Source organism: Haemorhous mexicanus, chromosome W (assembly GCF_027477595.1).
Source record: "Haemorhous mexicanus isolate bHaeMex1 chromosome W, bHaeMex1.pri, whole genome shotgun sequence".
Taxonomy (NCBI): domain Eukaryota; kingdom Metazoa; phylum Chordata; class Aves; order Passeriformes; family Fringillidae; genus Haemorhous; species Haemorhous mexicanus.
In genome coordinates this window covers 3,601,873-3,629,600 of record NC_082380.1, presented here as the reverse complement: position 1 = coordinate 3,629,600, position 27,728 = coordinate 3,601,873, and the positions used below count along the sequence as shown (strand labels likewise).

General features: G+C 41.7%; 1 protein-coding gene across 1 annotated transcript; it reads left to right on the top strand.

Moving 5' to 3' along the window:
- The first annotated feature begins 301 nt into the window (after positions 1-301).
- Positions 302-27,357, top strand: LOC132341443 (sorting nexin-18-like). The gene is made up of 2 exons (XM_059873031.1): positions 302-2,082; positions 23,348-27,357. Exons 1-2 carry the CDS (start codon positions 528-530, stop codon positions 23,599-23,601), a joined length of 1,809 nt encoding a protein of 602 aa, XP_059729014.1. The 5' UTR covers positions 302-527; the 3' UTR covers positions 23,602-27,357.
- Positions 27,358-27,728: the final 371 nt, after the last annotated feature.

Below are 27,728 nucleotides of genomic sequence, written 5' to 3'. Positions count from 1 at the left end.
ACTTATGAAAATTTAATCAACATATTTAAATATGCTGAACTTGCTATATTACAACCTTCAAAACTTGGTAAAATCCACTCAAAACGCTACCAGATTATAACCGTGTTGTTCTGGCGGTGAGAATGGGGTGCCTTTCTCGGGTGAGGGCAGAGGCCGCGGAGCGGAGGGTGAGCGCGAGCACGACCGGAGTTTGGCGCTCACCCCTGCGCTAGTCGGACGTCAAGGTCTGGGTGGGGAAGGGGCGGGCCCAACCGTGCCCATCGATGGGGGCGGGCGCTCTGCTCTCGGCTCCTCTGTCCTGCCTCTCGGCTCTAGATTAGCGAAACTGGCGACGTGGGATATTCGCCGGCTCGGCCTCTGCTCCTGCCTCGCCCGCCGAGGTGAAGCTGGGACTGGGAGCCGGCCGCCGCAGCGTCTCCGTGGGCCAGACGCAGAGGGCCGCGGCGCTGTCCTGGACAGCTCCACCAGCGTGGTGAGGTGAGGGGCGGCGGCGGGAAGCTCCCGGCGGGCGGTTGGGCGGTGGGGCCATGGCGCTGCGGGCCCGGGCGCTGTACAACTTCAGATCAGAGAACCCGGGGGAAATCTCGCTGCGGGAGCACGAGGTGCTGAGCCTCTGCAGTGAGCAGGACATCGAGGGTTGGCTGGAGGGTATCAACAGCCACGGCGACCGCGGTCTCTTCCCGGCCTCCTACGTGCAGGTGATCCGCGCCGCCGAGACGCCGCCACCCACCCGTTACGCCAACCTGCCTGCCGGCGGTTTAGAGCCGCTGCTGCCCCCCGCCGCCTTCAAGCCGGCAACACTAGAGGCCCCGCCGGCGGCGGCGCCTGAGCCCTTCTTGCTGTCCCCCGCCGCCGCCGCCGGATACCCTTTCCTGCCGTCGCCCTACGACGGCTCCTACCAGCTCAGCCAGGGCAGCGATGACGACTGGGACGATGACTGGGACGAAAGCTCCACGGTGGCCGATGAGCCAGGCTCCCTGAGCAGCTCCTACCCCATCTACGAGACGGAGGGCAGACGGGCCTCTGGCCACTACTGCCTATCCATGCAGTCTGAGACCCTTAGCTCCCGCAGTGGCCACTTGGCAGGCCACCTGCACCCGCCCAGCAGCAGCACCAAGAGTTTGGCCACGGTAAGCCGCAACCTCAACCGCTTCTCAATCTTTGTCAAGTCCGGTGGTGAGGCCTTCGTGCTGGGCGAGGTATCAGGCTTTGTGAAGGACGGGGACAAGCTGTGCGTGGTGCTGGGCCCCCAGGGCCCTGAGTGGCAGGAGAACCCCTACCCTTTCCAGTGCTCCATCGAGGACCCCACCAAACAGACTAAATTCAAGGGCATGAAGAGTTACATCGCCTACAAGCTGGTCTCCAGCCACACTGGGCAGCAGGTGCACCGCCGCTACAAGCAGTTTGACTGGCTCTATGGGCGCCTGGCTGAGAAGTTCCCTGTCATCTCTGTGCCCCACTTGCCAGAGAAGCAGGCCACTGGCCGCTTTGAGGAGGACTTCATCTCCAAACGTCGCAAAGGCCTGGCCTGGTGGATGGACCACATGTGCAGCCACCCTGTGCTGGCTCAGTGTGATGCCTTCCAGCACTTCCTCACCTGTCCCAGCACGGATGAAAAGACCTGGAAACAAGGCAAGCGCAAGGCTGAGAAGGATGAGATGGTGGGTGCCAACTTTTTCCTGACCATCAGTGTCCCTGCTGGCTCTGGGGCTGGCCTGGACTTGCATGAAGTAGAAAGTCAGGTGGATGGCTTCAAAGCCTTCATGAAGAAGATGGATGAAAGTGCCCTGCAGCTTAATCACACAGCCAATGAATTTGCTCGGAAACAAGTCACTGGTTTTAAGAAGGAATACCAGAAGGTGGGACACTCCTTTAAGTGTCTCAGTCAGGCATTTGAGCTGGACCAGCAGGCCTTTTCGGCTGGCCTCAACCAAGCCATAGCCTTCACTGCAGAAGCCTATGAAGCCATCGGGGGCCTCTTTGCAGATCAGCCCCGGCAGGACCTCGATGCTGTGATGGATTTGTTAGCACTGTATCAGGGGCATTTGGCCAACTTCCCAGATATCATCCACGTCCAGAAAGGTAACATCCTTACATGTTTTCTGAAACTATGAAGTTTCATGTTTCAGTGGTATGCACACAGATATGGAGACAAAGGGCTAAATTTGCTCTGCATCTGGCTTGCTGGCCTTGAGTTAAATCTTTCAGTGTTTACTCAGGTAAGCTGTTGCTAAAAATACAAAATACCACATCAGTGGCAATTTACATTCTGTGCCAAAGGTCTATACATTGTTGGGAATTTTATTGGTCAGAGGTTACTGTATTTGGTTGTGTATCTGAAAGAAACCACATAAGCCTATACTGCTGATACATTAAAGATTAATGGGCTTGTTTACAAAGCCTGAAGACAAAGTGGTGTGAAAACATATATTACTTTTTGATGTATGTTAGTTTTATTAAATCTCTGATCTGGTAGATAAATACAAAGTAAACTGAAGATGGAGATAGTCTGGTCAACTAGTTTGTTTGAGGTGCACATGGTGGTGTGTGCATTTTTCAGTGTCAGACATTCAGATGAGATGTTTAAAGCTGCTGGTGTTCGTCAGTTCAGCCATACATGAAACTCTCTTGCTACCTTTGTAAGGATGATGGTCTGCCATGATGTTCTTAGCTGGAGTTGTTTATCCTCTGCCCTTATTATCACAAAAAGATGTTGCTCACCTGTTTTCCTTTTATCATCTTTCTAACTGAAACATGCTTCTGAGGTTCAGATTGCTGTTTGTATGATGCTTTGTGATCCACTGGAGAAAAAGGAACTCCAAATCTGAAAAAATCATCTGCTATATAACTAGTGACACTTGTTCAGACAAATCTAAGCTGATAGCATGATATATGTGTAGATGATTTCCCAGCTGTGAAGTTAATACTAATCATATATTCATCATTATGAAAAGACTAGCACATCATTCATTCTTTTTGCTGTTATATGTGATCAGGGATGTGTGGGAATTAGAGCTGTAAAAGAGACCGAGAAATCATCACATATTCAGTACAGAAATGGGTATGTGTAACAGTTATTCGATAAAATGTGCAAGTTTTTTAAATGAAAATTATTTTGGAGATTAATAGGCCATGTTGTACTCCACAAGAGGCAGAGCTTGAATTGTCACCCATGGTGAATCAATCTTTCCTACCCTTATGTGTCATTTCCAAAATTTTTGCATCTGGAACAGTACCTTGAGTTTTATGGTAAAAAAGATGGAAGAGTTTTTCAATAGATCAAAAAGGCAGGCTTCTGGGAGGTGTGCATTATTGCTGGGAAAAAGTGAGGAGGCAAAGTTGGTATAAAGTGAACAAATTGTTATTTTAAAAAAGTAAGCTTTTCATTAAAATTGCATGTATCAAAGTCAGATTTCCATTCTTCTGTCAAATCTTGAAAATTATGAGTGGAAACTTAAACAATCAATATTGTTTTGACTAGAAAAGGGAAGTGTGTAATCTAATCTTAAAGAAGTTGTTCTGTTAGTTGCTATGTCATTGTGTTCTGATAACAACTTTAAAGTATTTTAAATTTGGAAAGAAGGATGACCTTGGTAATGCCTCATGTTTGAGAGTAGAGAATTTTGGAGTGAGTTGTCAAATAATAATAGGATTATTTGTAAGCTTCTGAAAAAAATCAGAGGGAAAGATTTTTAATTAGATGGAATAAGAGAGCAGATGATATATACTATTTAAATACTGTATCCTCAAGATTTAAAGATTTATATAAAGATTTAAACTTTATATAAAGTTCTTCAAAGTAATATTCTTGGAGACTTTACTCTGAGGATTGTGAATAATAAGTTATGTGCTTGACTCAACCCATATTTCCTTCAATTTGCATAAGTCTGTTTCCTTTATAGTTCTGAACCAGAGAAAGATCATCTAAATGAGCTTCCACTAGAGCAGTGCATGAGCATGATGTATAAAGAGCTGATTTTGTGCCAGAGCGCTGTCTTGGAACTGGTTGGAAAAATGTATAGTCAGTCTGTGTGCAGGTGTTGATGCTCCAGCACCTCTTGTCTAAAGCTGCCTTTAACACTATTATCCCTGGTACATAATTGCCTTTAGAAAATGGCATGCAGTGTTGGTTTTGCATGGCCTGGTTTTTGGTAGCGGGGAGGCCACAGAGGGGGCTTCTGTGAGAAGCTGCTAGAAGCTTCTACCATGTCCGGCAGAACCAATCCCTGATGGCTCTGAAGATGGATATGCTGTTGGCTAAGGCTGGGCCAATTAGAGCTGATGGTAATGCCTCTGTGATATCATATTTAAGAAGAAAATCAAAACAAAGTGGGGGCAGTTTTAGTTCTAGCTAGAGAAGAGGAGGTGAGAACATGTGAGGAAAACAACATGGAGACACTAAGGTCAGTGGAGAAGGAGGGGGAGGAGGTGGTCCAGGCGCCAGAGCCAAGATTCCTCTGCAGGCTGTGGTGAAGACCATGGGGAAGCAGGCTGTCCCCCTGCAGCCCATGGAGGTCCATGGGGAATGCAGAGATCCACCCACAGCCCATGGGAGAGGTGCCCATGCTGGCGCAGGTGGATGCCTGGAGGAGGCTGTCATCCAGCGGGAGACCTGGTGGAGAGAGGGAGCCCCTGCTTCCAGGCTGAAGCAGCCTGTCCTTGGAGGACTGCACCCTGTGGAAGAGTGACCTACACCACAGCAGTTTTGGGAGGACTGTTTGCCTGTGAGAGGGACTCACGTTGCAGCAGTTTTGGGAGGACTGCTGCTCGTGAGATTGGAACCACGCTAGAGAAGTTGGCGGAGAACTGTCCCCCATGGGAAGGGACCTCACGGCGTAGCAGGGGAAGGACTCTTCTCCCTGAGCAATGGAAGAAAACCTCAGGTGATGAACTGACCAGAACCCCCACCCCCTGTCTCCATGCACTGTTGGTGGGAAGGAGGGAGGGGCTGGGGGAAAAAAGGTGGTTTTAAGGTCTTATTTTACTTCTCATTTTCATGCTGTGTTCTTCTTAGTAATAAATGCACTTTATAGCTCTAAGTCAAGCCTATTTTGCCCTTGGAGTGTTTTCTCTCCTCATTCCAGCTGTGTGAGGGGAGGGTGAATGAACAGCTGTCGTGGGTGCCTGGTGTTTGACCAGTGTCTAACCATGACACGTGTTTGAGAAACTGGTCTTTTGAGTATCCATGTTAATCATAGGAATCGGGTTAGAGCCAGGTTAAATGTTTGTTTTTATTGTTCCCTTTACAAAGTAGGCAAACTGGAAGAAAACTGAAAGGAAGATGTTTTTTACTCCCAGTATATTGCTGTTTGATTACTTAAAAAAATTACTTGTAATGAAGTATAACTTTTTGGATCAGATGAAAATATGAACTGTTTGGTGTTCTTGCAATGTAAGAGCTTTCTTTTAAATTTGCTAACTGTGATAGTTGTCAGAATTTGAGAATTATTGTCTGTATAGACCAAGCAAAAATCTTTGTTTTCTTTTCTAGTGTGCAACTTCTTTGTCTGTGTCCTTAGAAGTGGTAGAAACAAGCTGTTTGATATATTGCTTACATGGCTATGACTTTAAAAAGATGAACTCTAAAGTTAGGAGTACTTGTCCATTTTTCTTCTACCCAGTGCAAATGTATTGTCCACTTGGGGCAAAACTTGAAGCATTTCCTAGACTCCATTTCTATATTGTCCTAGACCTAAGAAGGACCAAAAAATAAAGGCTGCTGTGCTCAAAACATACCTATATCTGTGGGTAGAATATGACTCCCTTGTCCTGTTATAGGTTTGCTCTACTGCAGATAGTTGAGCAGGTGCTTAATGTGATTTGGAAGTATGTTTTCTGTTATTGTTATAAAATTTCAATAGCCAAACTGAATTTGATTTTTCTGTCTTTTATTGTAAAGAAAGCAAGCAAACAGCACTGGGTGGCCGGGGAGTCACCGCTCCACTCACGGCACACACCACTTACAAGTTTGGCAAAATATATATACTATTTTTAAGCCTACAAAGCATTTTCCAATGTGCTTGGTTAGTCTGAATCAGCAGATATCAATAAGCTGGGATCAGCAATTTCATAATATTTCCAGGTGGTCATTGGCTTCCTGTTCTTCTTATGGTCATCTGGAGGGAGGCCTTAGACTGGTGTCTGCTACATGATTTTGTCAAGTGCATCAAGCTTTTTATTATACATAAGTATTTAGTTGCTTTGTTGCAATATCTCTTAGCTTTACCACAACTTCCTCTATTTTATTCTAAGCATCATTCATCTTGCTACCTCATCTCTTTTACTCTACTATACTTCATTTCGATGCTTTATTTGGCTATTGAGTCATGTCATGGTTTGAGGCTGGCACAATGCCAGTGCACCCATGAAAATATATTTTCCTCAAACAACTGCTGTGAGATGTGACCAGGAACAGAGCAGAGCAGGCTTAAGCTTAGAAATAAGAAAAAAACTTTATCAACCTTCAACTATAATAAAAGGAACACACAGAATTCAGAATGAAAACCTTCCAAAACATTCCTCCTCCCCCTATCCAATTTCTACCAAAACACAGTGAGACAAAACCTTGGATTCTCAATCAAGTTACCATCCCTCAGATAATCAATTCTCAGTTCATCAAGGGAGAGAGGACCCTCTCTTGTACCATAGGTTCCCCAGGAAACACAGTTGAAACCTCTTGTGTTTCCATGTAACATATGGCACCGCCCAGAGAAAATCTGCCATCATGGCATCTTCCTTCCATGATACAGTGCTTTCACCACCGTTCATGGACCAAAACTGCTTATAGGGTTCTCTTTTAAGGATGCTTTGCCAAGTACCAAAAAGTAACAATTTCTCACTTTCGGGAAAAAGGTCCCCCCCATTTTCACTCCCTTGGGGCTGGGAGTCTTGAGAACAGAGATCTTCTTCTTCCCTGAAGACAGAGGGCATAACCACACCCTCCTCATCCTTCTCTGTTCACTTCACTCCTGCACTTGGCATCACTGCAGCAGATCACTCTCTTGGTTCAAGCCATTGCCTCCCCCTAAATGCAGTCTCTGTGTTATAGGAAAAAATTGGTTCAGTCTATGCCTATAGAGGAAAAGTCCAGCTAAAGGCCACTCCATCATCTCCTCCCACCTAGGATTCTTCCTCATCATCTTCTGACATCCTTCACTTGCTCAGACTTTCACCACACTTGCCCATTTCCTTCTATTTCATGTCTGTCTCTCTTCTCATTCAAATCAAGGAGGATTAATGTTCCCCAAAGTTTTCATTGTCCAAGAAAAGGGATAAAATCTCGTGCTCTACTTGCCCAGGACTCCCACAGCGGCTGGGCACCTTCTCACCGCACCCCCCCCCCCCCTTCTTCTTGGCTGTGCTGCCAGCACAGGATATCAAATTTCAAGGTGGCACAGGTGCTCTCTCTCTCTCTCTCTGTCTCCCCACCAGGGGGGCTGCCCGATGCCTCTCAGTGTTCCTCTACCCCTTCGTCCTGCAGGGGCTCCAGCCTACCTCAACCCAGGCCACATGGCTTCCCCTCCCCCACCCAGCCCGTGGCTAGGCAGGGGCAGGCCTGACTTCTTTCACCAAGCAGAACCAAGAGAGGGTTCCCCTGGGAGTTCTCTGCTTTTTAACCCCCTGTGGTCTCAGAGGCATATCCATGTCTCCAGTGGCCACACCAGGTGCCAATATTCAAATCTGACCACTGATTGGTTTGGCTACAACTTCCCGAAAAACTCACTTCCTTGTCAACCCAGGACAGATCAGAAAGTTTCAAAACTGTTCTTTGCGTCTATTTTCGACACAGCAGATACAAGCATTTGTTGATTCCATTGCCAATTGACACAAATCACAAAAACATTTTTTCACAGTATGGACTGAGAAGTCAGCATATCTGGGGTTTTTGCTTAATTTCTGCAACTGTTCTTCTGCAAAAAGAAAGCCAGAGGATCTCTGAGCCAGAGACAAAAAAATTCCCTCCATTCAGGCTTTATCTTTCCTCTTAGAATTATGAACCAAAGCCATGTAAGCCTCACTATTGCTTTGTCTGTGTATCAGCAGGAAAATGTGTTAATTATTGTGGTCTTTTATTGTTTTGGGGTCCAAGTCTTTCTGCCTCTCATGTTGAGGATATCATACATGATCTGAAGTGCACCAAAAGAGGTTGTCATTTTGGTCACTTGTGTAAAATATGTGGACCACTGGACTGTGTGAATATTTTCAAGCTGTTTATTATCTTATTAATATTGTAAGTATTTTATGAAATTGCAATAACTTTAATAGGAGGTCTTTAAAGATTCCTCACCTTCATCTTGAGCACCCACCGTTTAAGGAATGTTCTGTGAGAAAAAGAAAAAGTTGAACTTCCTGCTCTGGAAGAGACAGAGGAAAGATTTGTACTCCCATATGCCAGTTGAGGACCAACTTCTATTTTAGTAGGCTTTGTCATGACCCACTGGTAGGGGATGTGACCTTCATCATAAGTTCTCATCAGTCAGGACAAAGACACCAGACAAGGGTCAGGGAACTCATATGTTTTATTCTACAATCATCTTAACTCTGGCAACTAGCCCACTGCTTAGACTCAAAAGCTGTTGGCTAAGAAGCCCTTACATTTTACAATAGACTTCTCAAAAGGTATTGGCTAACAAGCCCTTAATTTACAGTACACTTCAATAAACTCTCAACTCCTGCAACAAACTTCTCAAAGGTGCTGGCTCACAAGCCACAACACACTAACACAAGCTCCCCACTCCCACAACAAACTTTTGTACAGAGTACCGGGTAGAATACGATCGCTGTGCTTTGCCCAGGCAAAGCAAGGGAGAAGAGAAATAAAAGCAAAAAAGAGAGAGAAAAGAAAGATCACCAATCCTTAGAGCTCCCATAGATACTGCTGCATGGATAGTCTGGAGCTGGTGAAGCAAAGAAAGCTAAAGAGGGAAAAGAGAAGAGGGAAAGCTATCAGTTTCCTTTTATAGTTAATCTAGTGCATGCCTCATGTAAACTAGACTTTTCACACTGTTTTATTCATGTGTGCAGAGTCAGCCCTTTGAGCCCTCCTTCAGGAGTGAGTTGGGGGGAAGGAGAGTTGATGGGGGCATGAGTCTCAAGGCAGAGCAGCAAGCTGGCTCAGAACAGTGCTGCTCCACCTCTGCTGGACCCTCTCTTCTGATCACATCTTTCTTGTAAAAGAATGTTTGAGATAAAACATGCTTTCACCTGGTCCTCCACAGGCTTGAAAAATAAATTGCACTTCTGTAATTTCTTTTGCAGAACTGGTGTATTTTTCAAGAAATGCTAATTTTAGTGGCTCTAATTTAGAGAAGAAAAGCAGCCTCTCATCTTCATTTGAAATGGATAATGCCTTTTTTTCCATGTTTTTAAGGTCTACTATGATGGGTTGACCCTGGCTTGAGGCCTCTCTGTCATTTGCCTCCTCAACTAGACAAGGAAGAAAAAGTATAACGAAAGGCTCGTGGGGGAAGACAATGACAGGGAAAGATCACTCAGGTTACTGTCAGACAAAACAGACTTGACTTGGGGAAAATTTAAACAAATTTGAGAAAGTGGCCTAAATGTTTTTTAAGATGTAAGTAGCAATTCCATTTCGTCTGCAGGGCAAGATTTATAAGAATTATTTTCAAAAATATCTGAATTACTCTTTTGCTTCCTGGTCACCATTTGTTAAAGTAAAATAAGGTAAATGGTCTTATTTACCTAAAGCAAACTTAATTCAAAAAATGTCTACAGAATATTTAAACAATATGCTGGGAGTATTTTTAGAATATTTCACAAAATTATAGAAAAAAAAAATTCAATCTGGGAATACATCAAAATTTCAAGCACAGAAAAACCCCAAGCAGCACTGAAACCTGGATTTTTACAATGATTTTAGGGTGTTTTTGAGTGGGGGTATGTGTGTTCATAAGTAAATCAGACTGGACAAAATGCATGCCTAAAATTTTATATCACAATTTAAAAACATTTCTCTTCTCTTGCTTGCTTTCTTGCCTCTTAAATTTGTTGTGCAGACATGTTTTTTCTGTCCCTATTTTTCCTTTATCCACTTTTTCCCCCCTCCATCCCTCAGATACATGCAGTTTCCAGGGGGTGTTGCTGAAGAACAAAAGGACAAAACCTTGCAACAAGTGTTACAATGGTAAGATAAAAAGCAGATCTTTAATGAAAGCTTTCAGGCCCACAAAACATGGGTATGTGCACAAGTGATAAAGAATTACTGCAATTTTTATAAGGTTAATTAATTAGTATATCTTGCCAATACATCCAATAGGAAGTCAGTTACCCCAGTAACCCACCCTTGGGTCTGCCCCTTGGAATTGTTCCAGGGGCTTCTTTGCCCTATTTCTTGTTATCTCTTTTCAGATTCTGGTTGAAAAAAAAAAATGTCCTTGTTAGAGGTTCTTTTCTTGAGAATAAGACTAAACAGAATTTCAGAAATGGTTGAAGGGTTAGCTTATTATTCTAAAATCTAAGAGAAAGGGTAGGAAAAATACTAGGAGCTATATAACCATGCATTAACAGTCTACAAAGCTACAAATATATATAAAATGTATAGAAAGCAAAAATCTTTAGGCATCAGTGGTCCAACTTTATTGTCTGAGAGCTAAACATGTAAACCTAGCCAGATGACCCTCACTACAGGAAAGAGTTGGATATTTACATATCTTCTGTTAAAGTATTTTTATGAAAAAGGTTGGATTGCTCTAGGATGACACTTACTACTTGCCCTCTCAGGTTCCCCATTTCTATTGCAGCAATGATGTAGTGTTCTTGGCTTGCTGCTAAATCACCCAATATTACCTCCCAGTAACCTGAAGGAAACTGAGACTTCTGCATGTCTAAAATATGAAAGAATCTAGAAACCATATAAAATTCTAGGTTCCTTGGTGTTTGTAAATCCTACAGAAGACAATAATGAGCAGAGCTAAAACTGAGCAATGGCTTTATTTGAAGATTAAACAGGGGAAAAAATTTTACTTAATGTCCTGTCTACCAAAAATATGCATAGATATTCCTAAATATGTGTGTTTTTTCTATTTTCCTATCCCTCTCCCAATCTTACCTTACCTTACCTTACCTTACCTTACCTTACCTCTCTAAAAGAGCAAGATTCACTTAGTCATTCATGATGTTGTTAGAAATGAGAAGCTTGACTCAGTCGATATATCAAGCAGTAATTCACCTTATTAATTATTATGGTAACGTATTAGCAAAACCAGCGCTTGGTACAGTGGTGAGGGTTTTCCCCTCCAACTGCACACTGCTGGGCTTGCTGGTATTTATTGATCATATTCATGCATATTCATAAGCTTTCTCAGCAGTTTCTATTTCAAATTTTTTACATCACAATTCTATACTTCAGGATCGTAAATCTATGATGGTGATATTTGGTTCCTTTCCAATTTCTATACTCTATTGTGATCTATTCCAGGTTTCAATATCCCAGGATGTACATCCCAGGATGTGTATCCCAGATGGTGGGGTCCAGCTTCCAGATGTGGGGTCCAGCTTCTATTTTCTAGGACCATCAATCTATGATAGTGATGTCCAGCTTCCCTTTTTGAAATCATTAATCAGTGACGTTGATGTCCATCTTCCTTTTTCAGGATATTTTCACCATTTCCTTAGGAGCTTGGGATAGGTTCACTTCCCTCTTTTGTTTAAATCCTTTATACATTCTAAAGCTACAGTTTAAAATCCCTAATACAAAGCAACATTCTAAAGCTATAATTCAAAGGTTCTTATTACAAAACAGTTCAAGACTTATAATAGTTAATTGCAAACAAAAGATTGGTTCAAAGGCCTTCTTCCATGCTTTGCTTTCCTCAGTTGTTTATTAGAAGTCACCTTTATAACTGTCCCATGGCCGTGTTCCACACATTTCACAATTACAATTACGCAGGTTACCTTTATTTACCTGACACGAAACACAACTTTTTATTTCACAATGTGTTTCTCAATTCAGGTAATCAGTTTGGAACCTATAAGCATGATATATAAATTAGATGATGGATCGATGTTTCATAGCTGATAAAACCCCAGTGATTTTTTTTAACCACAAGCTGGTAGCCAGTAGCTTTTTGTATAACTGTTCCTCCCATGGTAAAGTCTACATGTATTGCTGCATATCAGAAAGTCTGTGCAGATTGCCTATTTCGTTCCAACAGAGTGGAGAAGTTTTGATTAGAGCTCACCCACATAGATTTGACCAAAGACAGTACATCGTCAGCTCTCGTGTTCTTATGGGTACTTGTTCACTGCAGGCAGTAAGATTCTGTCTACTGGGAAAACCTTGTGGACAGTCTGAGAGTAGCAGGACAGTGTAGATATTGAAAAAGTAAAAATTGTTTTGGAGAAAGAGGAAGTACTTTTATTTTAAAGACTATGTAATACCTTTTCAGCTTGAAGCTTATGAAGACTCTAGATAGTCAGATGGTTCTCTCTTGAAGCTGAGAGAAATCCAGGTCTTGCTAAAAGGATTTCCATCCAAACAGGGAAGACAAGAATTGGTAGACTAAAATCATAAAGTAGCTCCCAGAGCTTTTCCAAGTCTTTGTAAGCACATAATTAAAAATAAATGAGCTGTCCAATTTTGCAAATCAACTTTGAAACAAAGTGTGCTGATTTTGGCTGGGTGTCGTGGTTTGAGAGGAAGTGAAATTTTTGGGATGCTGTGGTCAAACTAATAGGTGCTCAGATTTGAATATTGGCACCTGGTATGGCCACTGAGGACATGGATATGCCTCTGAGAACACAGGAGAGTTAAAAGCTGAGAACTCCCAGGGGGAAGCTCTCTATTTTTTGGGTTCTGTCCATGAAGGAGAGATCAGACCTCCCCTGCCCAGCTCCGAGCTGGGCGGGGGAGGGTAAGCCACGAGGCCTGACTGAAGTAAGCCGGGCCTGGGACAGAGAAGGGAGGGGAAGGCCCCTGCAAGATGGAAGGGTAGAGGAACCCTGAGAGGCTTCAGGCAGCCCCCCCAGGAGAGAGAGAGAGAGAGAGAAAGATAGACAGAGAGAGCTGGTGTCTGTGCCTGTGCCACCTTGAAATTTGACAGCATGGCCGGTGTGAAGGAGGGGGGAGAGGGGGGTTGTGGTGAGGTGCCCGGCTGGGCAGCGTGGCAGTTCTGGACAGGCAGAGCCTGAGACTTTTAACCCTTTTCTTGGATGCTGGAAACCTTGCAAATGCTGATTCCTCCTGGAGTTGAATGAGAAGAGAGAGATAAGATAAGAGGAAATGAGCCACGAGAGAAGCTGAAAACAATCTTAGGTGACAGGAGGTGATGGAGTGGCCTTTGGCTGGACTTTTCTTGTATGGCCATGGACAGAACCACTTTTCCTGTGACACAGAGACTGCATTTAGGGGGGAGGCAATGGCTTGGAGCCAAGAGAGCGCAGTGATGTGATGTGAAGGAGTGCGTGAACAGAGACGACGGGTGAGGAGGGTGGTGGTGCTGCCCTCCGTTATCAGGGAAGAAGAAGAAGATGATCTCTGTTCTCGAGACTCCTCGGCCCCAGGGGGTGAAATTTGGGGGGGACAGGTGTCCCAAAAGTGAGAGACTCTGCTCTTTTTGGAACTGGACAAAGCACCCTTTAAAAAGGAAAACCATAGAAGCAGCTCTGGTCCATGTGCAGTGGTGAGAGCACTGGGCATGGAAGGAAGATGTCACGATGGCAAAATGATCTCTGGGTGGCGCCATGTGTGACATGGAAACACAAGAGGTTTCAACTGTGTTTCCAGGGGAAGCCTATGGTACAAGAGGGACTCCTCTCTCCTTGATGAACTGAGAATTGATTATCTGAAGGGTGGTGCTGGACTGAGAGTTGCTGATCTGAGAGGTGAATGTATTGGAAATTTGGTGGGGGGAGGAGGAATGTTTTTGGAAGGTTTTCATCCTGAGTTCTGTGTGTTTCTTTTATAGTTGTAGGTTAATAAAGTTTTTCCCTTTTATTCCTAAGCTAGAGCCTGCTTTGCTCTATTTCTGATCACATCTCACAGCAGACACCAGGGAGGAAGCATTTTCATGGGGGCACTGGCATTGCGCCTGGCTCAAACCATGACACTGGGGTAGAATTAATTGTCTTCACAGTGGCCAGTATGGGGCTGTGTTTTGGATTTATGCTGACCACAGGGTTGATAATACAGAAATGTTTTTGTTATTGCTGAGCAGGGCTTGCACAGAGCCAAAGCCTTTACTGCTTTTCCTACTGCCATGCTGGCAAGGGGATTGGCGGTGGTACATGGGAGGTTGGGAGGAGACAACCGGGATAGGTAACCCCAACTGACCAAAGGGATATTCCAGACCGTATGACATCGCACTCAGTACAGAAAGTGGAAGGAAGGAGGAAGGGGGAGGACATTTTTAGTGATGCCATTTGCCTGCCCAAGTAACTGTTACACATGATGGGGCCCTGCTTTCTCTATTAAACTGTCTTTATCTCAACCCATGAGTTTTCTAGCTTTTACCCTTCCAATTCTCTCCCTGATTTTACTGGTGGGGGAAATGAGTAAGAGGTTGCATGGTACTTGGGTGCCAGCTGGGGTAAAACCACAACACAAGGACATGTTTCAACCTTTCCAGCCTCTTTCTACAACTTCATTTTTACACTTTTTTTTGACAGTTAAAATGCCAAGTTAATGTGTGCAGACTGTATAAGCTCATCTAGCTGATATCTTATTTTAAATTGCCTGGTTCAAAATACTGGAAATTTGAATAAAAAATGAAATCAAATTTGGCTTAGCCTCCAAAACATTAGTTTTATTGGCAGACTAGAGCAAACAAATGGCAAATGCTTTCTACACAATCTTTTTTATCTCTTTCACTAAGGCCATGAGAATTTAAATTAAAAATTTTTTAAAAAGTGAAAAGTGGGGTTTGGAGTGGTTGTCTCATGAAACTGGTAACAGAATAGATACATTTAAAAATCTATTTAGGTCTTGTCAGTGATTTTCATGGGAAAACTATGGTTTGATGCTTACATAGTAGTGTGGTGTAATGACCCAGCAAAGCATTCACACTGGACGTGCTGCACACCAAAACTTGTAGATTTTTGAGGGGACTCTAGAGCTGAAATTAACATTGTCAATGGAATAATTTAATAATTTTCCAGTAGCATGAGCATTTTGAGGACACTCAACATGCACAGGTATGATTACAGTCCTTGTAGATCTGGATAAATAAATTGGCCATGTATGCTCTTCCTATGTCTGTGTATACCAATTTGCAGATGTATGCATGATGAGTCTAATCAGATCTTAAATATGGCATTATTAAAAAAAATAAACATTTATCGTGTCCATTAACACTGGTAGCTTTTTTTAACTGAGTGACATTTGACACTGCATTCTAACACCATCATTAATTGTTTATATATTAATTAAATCAATGTAAATTTTGAAAGCACCTGTTACGATCTGCTAATTATAGGGGGGCAAAGTGAGCTCTCTGTGGATTGCAGATAGAAACATTAGGTTCGAATATTCCCTGAAATGAGATAAAACCAAACGAGGTTAAGTGTTGATACCCAAAAAAAGATATATTTTATTTAACAGTAAATGAGAAAGAAAGAAAGAAAAAGAAAGAAATAGAAAAAGAGGTGGGGAGGGACAGGGAGAGTGACAGAGACAGATTAAGTAGAAATATATCACCCCTCCATGGTTTACGACAATATCTTGTTGCTTCCTTCCATCTGGTCTTCTTGGTGGTGGGGGACCCCGCTGAAAGGCATAGAATTCAATTGATTAATATACATTTGGGTCAGGTGGGAATGCCCAGGCACCTCCCCTGCAGGAGGGCAAGTTTGACACTTTGTTTCAAGACTGAATTGGTTGCATCATTTTGCATCACATGCAGTGCTTTGGTGCAAAGCTTCATAAATAAATGTGGGGAGCACTTTGGGGGTCTTTGATGGATTATGAAACCTCTTCAGCTGCACCTCACATGAATGTCCTGTGGATGCAGCTTTCCCAGGGTAGGAGGGAGGTTTTTTACAACTGATCCACTTTGTGTAAGGGAGGATGGGTATTCACTGCCTCTAACCAGAGGTTGTGCCACACACCCAAAAACCTCCTTATCTTTCCCCCTTGTTTGGGGAGGGGGAGTCTATGCAAACCTGGCAGCAAGAGATAAGCTTGAGGGCTATGGCCTCCCCCAGCCTGAAGCCCGCAAGGGATAATTCTCATGACAGCTACTGGGCTTGGCCCTCCCATGGATGCTCTCCCAGCCTTATCTGTTTCTTCCCAGACCTGAGATGACTGAACAAAAATGTAACTTTATCTTATCTCAAGTTGTCTTATGTTGTGGTGTTACATTTTAGTTAAATGGTATGCTCTGTCTCACCCCTCGAAAATTTACAGTTTATTCCAAGCCTGTGATCCTCCCCTGAAGTATCATGTATCTGTAATCCCATTGGCCCAAGTCTTATTTCTGCGCCCACTTTGAATCTGCCTGTTAAGCTGTGCCAGGGAGACCAGATGCTTTCTTGGCCATTCTCTTCCTCTCTCCCCCTTTCCCCCTTCTACCTCAGAAACCATGCTGCTCCCGGGGGTGGGACCCCCAATAAACCCTCATCTAATTAGCACCCTCAGAAGCTGTGTGGAGTCTCCTTGCCTGCCTGCTGCTACCAGCGAACATACAGTTTAGAGGACCCCCTGGGGACTCCCCGAGGAGCCCCTCCCCCCAAACGAACTGCATCAGTCTTAGGTGGCTTAATTCACAGTTCAGGGTTTCAGTCAGGTGGCCCATTCAGGGTGAGGTGGGCTTTGTTGGTGCAGCTTTATTTTACACTTTTGCCAAAATGGGCAAAAACTGTTTATGGAAATGTTTAAGCCATGAATTATAACATTTCAATCTCTGACACCACAAGATATAAATTAATCAAGTTTCCAAAATCTCTAGGAAAGACTTCTATTTTTGTGTGATCTCTGAATTGTGTAGATTAGAATATGATTTAATTGTGAACTGAAGAATATAGAGTAGCATAAATTATGAGCCTAGATTTATAGGATACTAGTATTTTATTCTGGAGTTGGTTTTGGGTTTGTTTTTTCTTTTGACCAATGGTCAAGGAAATAAAAAATAAACTTCATTGGATTTAACTGTTGTTAGGTTACAGTTTCTAAAAGCATTAGAGCCATTTTCACGTATCTATACACACGTCCCCAATAGTAAAGGAATTAAAATTTGATATGCTTTATTTTTATATTTCTAACTTTCATTATGGAAACTAGAACTTTGTTAAAATAGTTTTCCACCATCAAGAAGCATATAATCTTTGAATTAGAAAGCCTTTTTTTGAAAACTATTGTCCTTGCAGGCGATCCCCAAATAGACAATAATTAGCATTGACTCCATGATTCTCAGAAGGCTGATCAGTCTCTTTATATCATTATTAAGAAACCCATTGCTTTTATAGACAGTTATGATACACCTGGACCTAATTGTTCCTCCAATCCAAACACCATCACCATTGGCTAGTTAAGAAACCACCCTTTGGTAAACAAATCTCCATAACACATTCCACATGTTGACAACAACAGGTGCAGCAAGTGAAGATAAGAATTGTTTCTCATCCCTTTCTCTGATCTTCTCACAGACTTTTCCCCAGGACAATGTCTGGGAAAGTTATTTCTCTCTGTGGCCAGAGAGCTGCTGCCACAGCCTATTGTGTTGGCACTTATGGAAAAAAAAAATTACTTCATAATTTTGCTTTTGATACTAAAGGTGACTTGCTTTTTCCTGTTTAAAAATGTAAAACCAGATTTTAAAGCAGCAAGTCATTCCTACATTAGTTACTGTAATGCTACTTTTCCCCCATGACATTTATTTTATATAGTCAAAATTTTTACTGGAGAACTCTGTTTTTAATGTCAAGCAAATTCCCATTATGCTGCTTTCCATTCTAAATCATGGTCAGAAAATATAAAGAATTTTCAAAATCTTTATGTAGTGTCTTAGGTTGACATGCAAGATGTAATCAAAAAGTATGTATTCTATTACCATCTGTTAAAACCGGGTGGGGCAGTGCTGTTTATCTTTTCAATGACCCATCCTCCTTCCAGGGGGATATGTTAATGGGCCATTATGTTAGTATGTTAATGGACCATTGAGTCTCACTGCATGACTGATAAAATTACATCATCCCATTGTGAGATGCTCTGCCCAGGGGGAGGAGCCAAGCATTCTATAATATGAGCTGTAGAACACCACAAGCATCCTTTTTCCAATGGATTCCCAGAGGAAGGCCAGACTCATCTGTACCACCACTGGACCTTCAGAGGAAAACTACAGCCTTCTACAGGATTACTGCATCAACAGAACCACATCTGTCACTCCAGGAGGACTGCAGCCACCATTTAATTGGACTGCTACCAACACCCTGACCCACAGGGTGTCAGGTTGTATTCTGACTCTGTCAGTGTTCTTGTACTACTGCATTTAATTTTTTAATTTTCCTATTAAGTTGTAGGGTTTTTTTAAATTTATACATATTAGTAAAGAACCGTTATTCTTATTCTCCTATCTTTGCCTGAGAGCCCCTTAATTTCAAAATTATAATAATTCAGAGGGAGGGGTTTACATTTTCCATTCCAAAGGAGGCTCCTGCCTTGTTAGCTGACACCTGTCTTTCAAACCAAGACATGTAGGCTTCTTTTGATAATCTGTGTTCAAAGCATTCTTAAGTAAATAATCTCTCAATGTAGTAAAATCTTTATTCTTCTTCATACAATTTCAACATTTCACTTTGAATCAAGGGAGGGAAGTTTGGGGGCTTTTTTTCAGAGTAGGATTTCATGCTGTATATAATCTCATGTAGTGCTTCTGCATCTTCCCTCCTGTTGGAGTTAATGTTTTGATTGTGTAGCTTTGAGCTAATTTGGATTAAATACCTAAGCCACTGATAAAACTAAGCCACCATCTCCATTCCTTCCAGGCCCAATCCTTTTTAAAAATTGGATTAGTCATTTGAGTCATCCTATAATATCTTTACTAGATCTCTTCTAAGTGGGACGGCCATGTAGACAGGATTGTTCTGTCATCAGTCTGCTGGATTAAAGATATGTTATTTCTTTCACAGCTGTTTCTTTCAGAAGGAAGGCAAATAAAAAAATGTGCTATATGCACATAGGCTTCCCAGGGCTTGCCTTTTCAGATTTAGGCAAAGAGCTGTAGATAAATAAACTCATAATTAGGTTATTTGGTAAGGACAAAGTAAAATTATTTCATTTTGTGCTTTTGCATCCTTTAATGAAATCCAGTAAAAGCAAAATGATGAATATATTGTTTTCTTTCTTCTTTTCAGAGATGGTGTGTCATATTAGAGACAGTGTCTTGTAATAGAAGTAAAGCAAAAGGAGTTGTTAGACTCATTCAAAGCTCCACCTTCAATAGCGAGTAGTCTGCTTTGAATGACACATCATGCCTACCATTTAATATGATGGGCAGCTGAATAGTGTGGAAATGCAAGTTGTTTTACTTTCTAGTAAGTAATGTACCAAATTTTATTGTTTAGCTTGCTGACAGTAGAAAGATTAAAAATTGTTTATTGCACAGGTCATTTTATTTGCACAAGATTTCTCAGGTACAACTGCTGAAATATTTTCTTTGTCATACTTAGGGTTTCTTGTTAGGAGCACAATGTTTTCTCACCATAGCTGTCTTTCCCGACGAGGGAGCTATCTTTCAGAGAGCCTTTGGACTTTGACACAGTATCTTGGGGGAGGCTGTTGCACCAAAGCTTGTTGGCCAGGGGACTTCTCAAAGGTAGCAGTCAGGAATCTGTTACTCTTTGGTTTTCCACAGTTACTACTGATGTCAAGACTGGAACGATCACTCTCCTCAGGTTTTTTTCCATTCTGCCATTTTTATGGCTGTTGTTTTTTCAGTGTCATTTACAGTAGGGTTTACAAATAGTATTAGTATTGATTTGTGCTTAAGCAGCTGGTAGCCAGCTGTGATGTTTCCATCCCTCAGAATGGTTACTGCTTCTCACCTGCAGCATGACTAGCAGTCCTGGCAGTGTACTAGCCCACGCTTGTTCCCCTCCCAGAAGTGCTGAAGCCAGCTGGGGAAATGCAAAGAGCTGTCATGTGAGGAGCTGCACATATTGTTGGGCTGGCACTTAGCTCACTGCTTAACTCTCCTTCCTTACCCCAGCTCCATTAGGAATTTCAGAAAATAATGTTCATTGTAATATATGAAGGAGAGTCACAAGACTAACTTTTTTTATCTTGTGCGTCTTCTTTCATTCTCTTTGGAGTTGTTTTGCAATAATTTGCAATAATTCTTTAACTCAAGCTTTAAAGTAGAGTAACAATGCCATGGTTTAACCCCAGCCAGCAGCCAAGCCCCACTCAGCTGCACACTCACTCCCCCACCAGTGGGATCGGGTAGAGAATTGGAAGAGTAAAAGCCAGAAAAATTAATGGTTGAGTTTAATAGGGAAAGCAAAAGTTGCACATACAAGCAAAGCAAAACAAGGAATTAAGTCACCGCTTCCCATGGGCAGACAGGTGTTCAACCATCTCCAGGAGAGCAGGGCCCCATAATGCATAATTGTTACTTGGAAAGACAAACACCATTGCTACATTATTCCTTTCTCCTTCTTCCTTCCATTTTCTATACTGAGCATGATGTCATATGGTCTGGAATATCCCTTTGGTCAATTGGGGTTACCCATCCCGGTTGTGTCTCCTCCCAACCTCCCATGTACCGCTAATCCCCTTGCCAGTACGGCAGTAGAAAAAGCAGTAAAGGCTTTGGCTCTGTGCAAGCCCTGCTCAGCAATAACAAAAACATTTCTGTATTATCAACCCTATGGTCAGCACAAATCAAAAACACAGCCCAATACTGGCCACTGTGAAGACAATTAATACTACCCCAGCCAAAACCAGCATAAACAAGAACATGAGTATTAGTGGAAAGAGTGTTGTATTAATAATAACTGAGATACATGTAAAATATTCTCTCACTACTAGTAAAAGAAATCTATTTTCTCCAGTTTAGTATAATTAATCACTAAAGTGAAGGAAATATTTGAATATCTGCAGTGATAAAGGCGTTGCAATTATATAGCATCTAAAAAATTAACCTGTTGGCACCTACAAGCTGGGTGAGATTTTAAGTTCAGTATTTTGGACTGAGATACTGAAGATGTTGATATATTGGTGACTTAATGGATGATGCATGTTCCTGAGAGTGAATTTCAGACCTCCCTGACTATAATAGATACTCAGTGCTATATTCTAGCAATGTAATCTATAATTATTTTTGGAATATCTGCATAATAAAAGCAGAATGGTGTATTAGCAAGCTTTTGTGTATTCAGATCTCCTTTTTATATTTCACAAAAATTGTGAAATGCGATGTTCCACAACGTCCAGTTTCTGAATGTGAGGCGACTGGTGTTTTCGGGGTCTCCCTGACCCCAGCTGCCATGGGTGCCCAAGACAGAGAAGTCCAATTAAGAACGACCTGTCCAGGCCCCTCAGGCAGGCTCCAGAGCTACAGGCTACCTTAGCAAGCTCAGCTCTTAAGTGAGATCAGCTCTTAGTGATTATCAGCTCATTTGTGATTTCTGCTCTTTAGCTCCCTAAGTGCCTTTGGCAGATGCAGGGAGAGAGAGGAGAAGGCTGTATAAGGTTCTACAGAGATGTCTTTATTGATGTCTTCTGTGAAGGTTCTCAGGGACAGCTCTTCTGCCAAACTGGGCAGAAGTAGGGCTTTATATAGGGTACAGGAGTTTTAGAAATTGTCCAATGGTAAGGGTCGAGGCAAATGTGACCTATAGTCTTACAGAGAAATAAGCAAGGGTCCGAAGGTGGAAGAGGGGCTTCTTAGGTCCAGTCATCATGACTAGGCATTTCCTATCTTGGGCTGCTGCATGCCATGGAGGCCTTGCAGGCCCTGTGCCTGCTACATGAATGGGGCTATTTTTCTGGTGTTTATGTAGGCTTAAATTGATCTGACTAGTTCTCTAGTGCTTTCATATTTTTCCACTGCTGGTATGCTGGTATACTGTACTGGGTTTGCATGGCCTGGTTTTTGGTGGTGGGGGGGGGTCACAGAGGGGGCTTCTGTGAGAAGTTGCTGGAAGCTTCCACCATGTCTGGCAGGGCCAATTCCTGATGACTCTGAAGATGGATGTGCTGCTGGCCAAGGCTGGGCCAATTAGAAATTGTGGTAAGGCCTCTGCGATAACATATTTAAGAAGAAATCAAAACAAAGGTTGTGGCGCAGTTTTATTTTTCAACCAGAGAAGAGCAGAATGAGAATATGTGAGACAAACAACTATGCAGACATCAAGGTCAGTGAAGAAGGAGGGGGAGGATGTACTCCAGGCACCAGAGCCAAGATGCCTCTGCAGGCTGTGGTAAGGACCATAGTAAAGCAGGCTGTCCCCCTGCAGCCTGTGGGGATCCACAGGTAATGCAGCGATCCACTTGCAGCCTGTAGGGGAGGTTCCTGTTTCAGATGGATTTCCAGGTAGACACCTGGGAGGAGGCTGTGATTTTGCAGGAGCCCCGTGGAGACAGGGGCCCTGCTCCTAAGCTGGAACAGACTGTCCTTGAAGGATTGCATCCTTTGGAAGTGACTGATGTCATCGCAGTTTTGGGAGGACTGTTTGCCTGTGGGAGGGACCCCACAGTGCAGCAGGGGAATGACTACTCTCCCTGAGCAGCGGAAGAAAATCTTGGGTGATGAACTGACCATAAATCCCATTTCCCGTCTCCATGAGCCACTTGGGGTAGGCAGTAGAGCTGGGAAGGAGGGGAGGGGTGGGGGGAAGGTGTTTTTAAGGCCTTATTTTGCTTCTCATTATTCTGCTCTGATTTTGTTAGTAATAAATTCACTTTATATCTCTAAGTGGAGCCTGTTTTGCCCATTATGGTATTTAATGAATGATCTTTCTCCTAGTCCTTATCTCAACTCATGAACCCTTATTTAAATTTTCTCTCCTCTGTCCAGCTGCAGAGGGGAGTGAGTGAGTGGCTTTCATGGGTGCCTGGCATCTGACCAGCATCAACCCATGGCATATATTTATCAGATATTCTCTGAAGTATACCGTCAGTTTTTTAAGATTGTGAAATAGGCAATTTTTGCAAGCTAAAACCTTAAAGTTTTGGGTTTTTTTTAACAAGATTCACTGTTCTGTGATTTTTCATCTGAAAAAGTTTTAGTTTTAATCCTTTTCATTTCTATATATATATATGCACACATATAAATATATTTAGAATGAGCCTTCTATTAATCGTTGTTGTTGTTATTGAATCACATGTTAAAGTATAGGAGTTGAGTCAACATTGTCCTCACAGTTCAACTACTTTGTTTTGTTCTTTACACAGGAGCCCTTACCAAAGTAAAGGAGAGCAAGCGACATGTGGAAGAGGGGAAGATGGAACTCCCAAAAGCTGAGGGCATTCAAGAATGCTGTAACATTATTTCTTTTGCAACCCTAGCAGAAATTAATCATTTCCACAAAATTCGTGTGAGGGACTTTAAATTACAGATGCAGCATTTCTTGCAGCAGCAAATACTCTTTTTCCAAAAAGTGACACAAAAGCTAGAGGAAGCTCTTCACAAGTATGACAGTGTTTAATCTCTGAACTTTGATTTGTGGACTTTGCTCCGTATGAATGTGACTCAACAAGCAGAGTAAACATTGCTGCTGCTGAAAAACTGTTGCCAGTGGTAGATTGTTTCACAAGGGTGGTTTTGTGTTCACCTGGAATCTTCATTTAGTCTCTGATTATGTAGAAAGGAAACAGTTATAGGGCTACGTAGTAGAAACAGTATCACATATTGTAATCAAGTTATACTGTGTATGCCTATACTACCATAGTAACTTTTTAAAAATAATGAGTATACTATTTGCCTTATTACTTTCTGAAATATGGTATCTTAGTGCATACTTTGTAGACCTCAAAATCATTTGAATCTTTAAAGAAGTTGACTCGCTAAAAGCCGGCTTCAAATGCCTTTTTACTTTCCTAGATTTGGATTTCTTATATTAAAGTGATTCTTTGTTTACAGATTCCTAGTAGAGCAGCCACATGATTCTGTGCCTTTAGACTCTATTTTTCCTTTTCTGATAAGTCACATTTTTATGACTGAATGAATGAAGGATTGATGCCCATTACAGGAACTGATTATTGACTGGAAAAAAATCAGCTCCCATCCAGTTTGCACAGCAAGGACTGTCTTATGACAAATGTTATCTCAAAAAGAAGAACTTAAATGTATTCGCACTTCCCCTGAAAATGGCAACTACTTGTTACATGGACTACTGTTGTCCTAAAACAGGTTCTATCACCTGGTGTGCAAGAAGCCAATCCACACACAGTTGAGGTATTTGATTTATTCACAGTTCTGTACAGAAAGGGGCACCGGATGGCAAATCCACAAAGCCAGCAGCATGACTATCAAAATTTTTCACTTTTATTCATTTTAGCATACAAAGGCACCAGTGTTCATTCACAAAAAGCTACATAGTTTTCTCATTAATTTTTATTCTTCTTTCTATTGGTTAAATTATTCTCTTATTTCTAATGCTAATTAGTCTGTATGTTCAATCTTCTTTTGAGTTGGTGGGTTTCTTGGGTTGGTGGTGGTGAGTCGCGATCTCCCTCTGCCAGAATTACCTTCTACCCAAATTAGCACTTTATATTGATGGTTGGCCTTGTTTGTTTCTTCTTCTGGCCTTGGTTGTTTCACCAAGCGTCCTTGGTTAGCTGATTTCCGCATTCTGTTATGTCTGGTTTCACTTGATATATTACTTCAAGTGTGGTGGTGTTCGCAGGGGTCCCAGGATGAGGGAAGAGATGAGAATCTTGACTCCATGTTTCAGAAGGCTGATTTATTATTTTATTATATATATTATATTAAAAGAAAATGCTATATTAAAACTATACTAAAAGATTGAAGAAAGGATTTCATCAGAAAATTAGCAAAGGAAAGGAATGGAATGATAATAAAATCTTGTGACTGACCAGAGAGTCCAAGACAGCTGGACTGTGATTGGCCATTAATTAAAAACAACCACATGAGACCAATCAAAGATGCACCTGTTGCATTCCACAGCAGCAGATAATTATTGTTTACATTTTGTTTCTGAGGCCTCTCAGCTTCTCAGGAGAAAAGATCCTAGCAAAAGGATTTTTCATAAAATATGTCTGTGACACTTCAAGTTTCTTTTTTTCTATTCTTTCTCTATAGCTGCAGTTACTGAAGCTTATTAAAGCTGCAATTACTGAGATGTTAAACCTAATTTATCTATTTGGAAGCCCAGTGGTATATCACTAGGAAGTTAAGCACATATACAAAAAAACACCACTAAATCCCCTTTCCGAAATGAATATTACAGTGAGGTTGTTTTGGGGGGGGGTTGTATAAAATATTACTGTGAGTGTAAATTTAAAGAGCTAACATAATAAAAATGAAATTTAAATTTATTAAGATGATATGAATACAAGTGGTATGGCTTGAACATTTTTTATTTTTGAACTGATCTGGTCCTTGTTGATTGTGTATTTAGTTTATCTTCAGACTTCCATCTCCATTTCCAGTTGTCTGATTTGAGACTCCACTGTGATTCATTAGTTTGCTAGTTACGAATTTTCAGGTATGTTCAGTAATATAAATGATCTGAAATAAGTTTTGGCTGGACTGACTTGGAAAACAGGTTACATTTTTATATTTATAACACTTGAGAATTAACAGTTGTCTTAATTTTTGTATAAATATTTTTGACAAGCAGGGTGCATTTATATATATATGTAAATATCGTTTAAAGAGTTTTCTGGATTATTTCCCTTGAATGAAGTCTGAAGTCTGTGTTTATAACCTATTGGTTTTCTTCATATAGGTCAGTATGAAAGAGGGTTTTTATTTATCATATCTTTTTCCTCCTAAACAAAAATAACAAAACGTTCCAAGGAAGCAAAATGTTTAATTTTTTTTTTTTTGCTTTAATTAAATTAATCAGAGTTAGATTAACCACCTGAAAGCCTGGAAAAGGAAGTGAAGCAATAGTTGCATTCAAGTGCAAACCATTCCTTACCTATGCAGAAGAAATGTACTGTTCTTTTGCTCAATCATGAGTTTCTGTAGCTTAATCTCACATCTCTGTTTTAGAGGAATAAATGTAGTAATGTAGTTTTGGTTTTGATTCATCCCCAGAAGCTTGGAGATTGTCATTTTGATCACGTTTTATTTGGCAGTGCTGCTATTATGTACTCAAAGAAGTAAAATACAGAATAACTTCATTTCCAAATTATTAAAAGAGTGCTGCAAACAAGGTTGACAATATAAGGACCATAGTCATAGGGCTGACTTGCTCTTTATCATCCTCATGGTGTTTTGTTCTACATTCAAAACTCACCATTTCCCATAATGCCACTTCTCAGCAGTACTCCAACTTCCATTATGGTGTTCAATTATATGAGATAGTGATGAGCTAGGTTTGAGCTGAGTTCCATGGCTTGTATTTGCTTAAGCCAGATATTGTCTTATTAAATGTCTTTGCAATAATTAGATCAAACTACAATCAAATTAATTCTACATGGAGATATTAAGATCTGTTCAAAAATTGATCTTGTTCCAGTTTAAATATTCTAGGAGGTTAGTATTAATGACATATACACGTCCAGGGAAAAATTAGGCTGCAATATGTATACATAAAACATTATCAGATATGTAGAGTTTTCCCAAATAAACTGTCATGGCCTTCACTTTACCTTCTCATTTGTGAGTCTGTGAGATGGGGGATGTGTCTTAGGTTGGAAACGCAAGATATGGCTGGGGGGGGTGTATTCTATTGCCATCTGTTAGAGGTGGGGCAGTTATCTTCTGTTAATTGGGCCACCTGTTATAACCAGGTGGGGCAGTTTTCTTTATCTCTTCCACAACCAATCCTCCCTCCGGAAAATATCTTCTGTTAATGGGCCATTGAGTCTCACTGCATGACTGATAAAATTACATCATCCCATTGTGAGATGCTCTGTCCAGCGGGAGGAGCCAAGCATTCCTACCTGGATATAATCTGAGATTTAGAACACCAGATCAACCTATTCCACTGGATTCCCAGAGAAGCAGCATTCTTTTCTACTGGATTCTCAGTGGAAGACCAGGACCATCTACACTACCACTGGACCTTCAGAGGAAAACTACACCCTTTTCAAGATCACTGCTTCAACAGAACCACATCTGTCACTCCAGGAGGACTGCAACCACCATTTAATCAGACTGCTACAAAACCAACAGGGTGTCAGGTCGTATTCTGACTCTGTCAGTGTTGTTTTGTATTATTGCATTTTTTTTTTTTTTCCCTAATAAAGAACTGTTATTCCTATTCCCATATCTTTGCCTGAGAGCCCTGAAGCACGGACAGACGACTCTTAAACTAATTAAAGTTGAAAAGAAGGGTATTTATTACAGTGCTGGACGCATGTGGAATTGTTTCCGAAGACATGCATGAGGAGTTGGAGACTCCTGCTCTCTATTTATACAGAAAAGGTTTTACATATTCACGCAGTTTCTAAAGATGCATAATACATAATCATTACCGGCCTGCTTCAAATTGTAATCAGCTGAATATCCATTGTGGCTGCGCAATTGTCCTCTTTAATTGGGTCGGTGGACGTCTGGGGAGGAAGTCTTCCTCATGGTAAACTCTTCACCCGTGTCAAGTTGGCAGGGCTCCTTGACTTGGTGGTCACAGTCCAAACC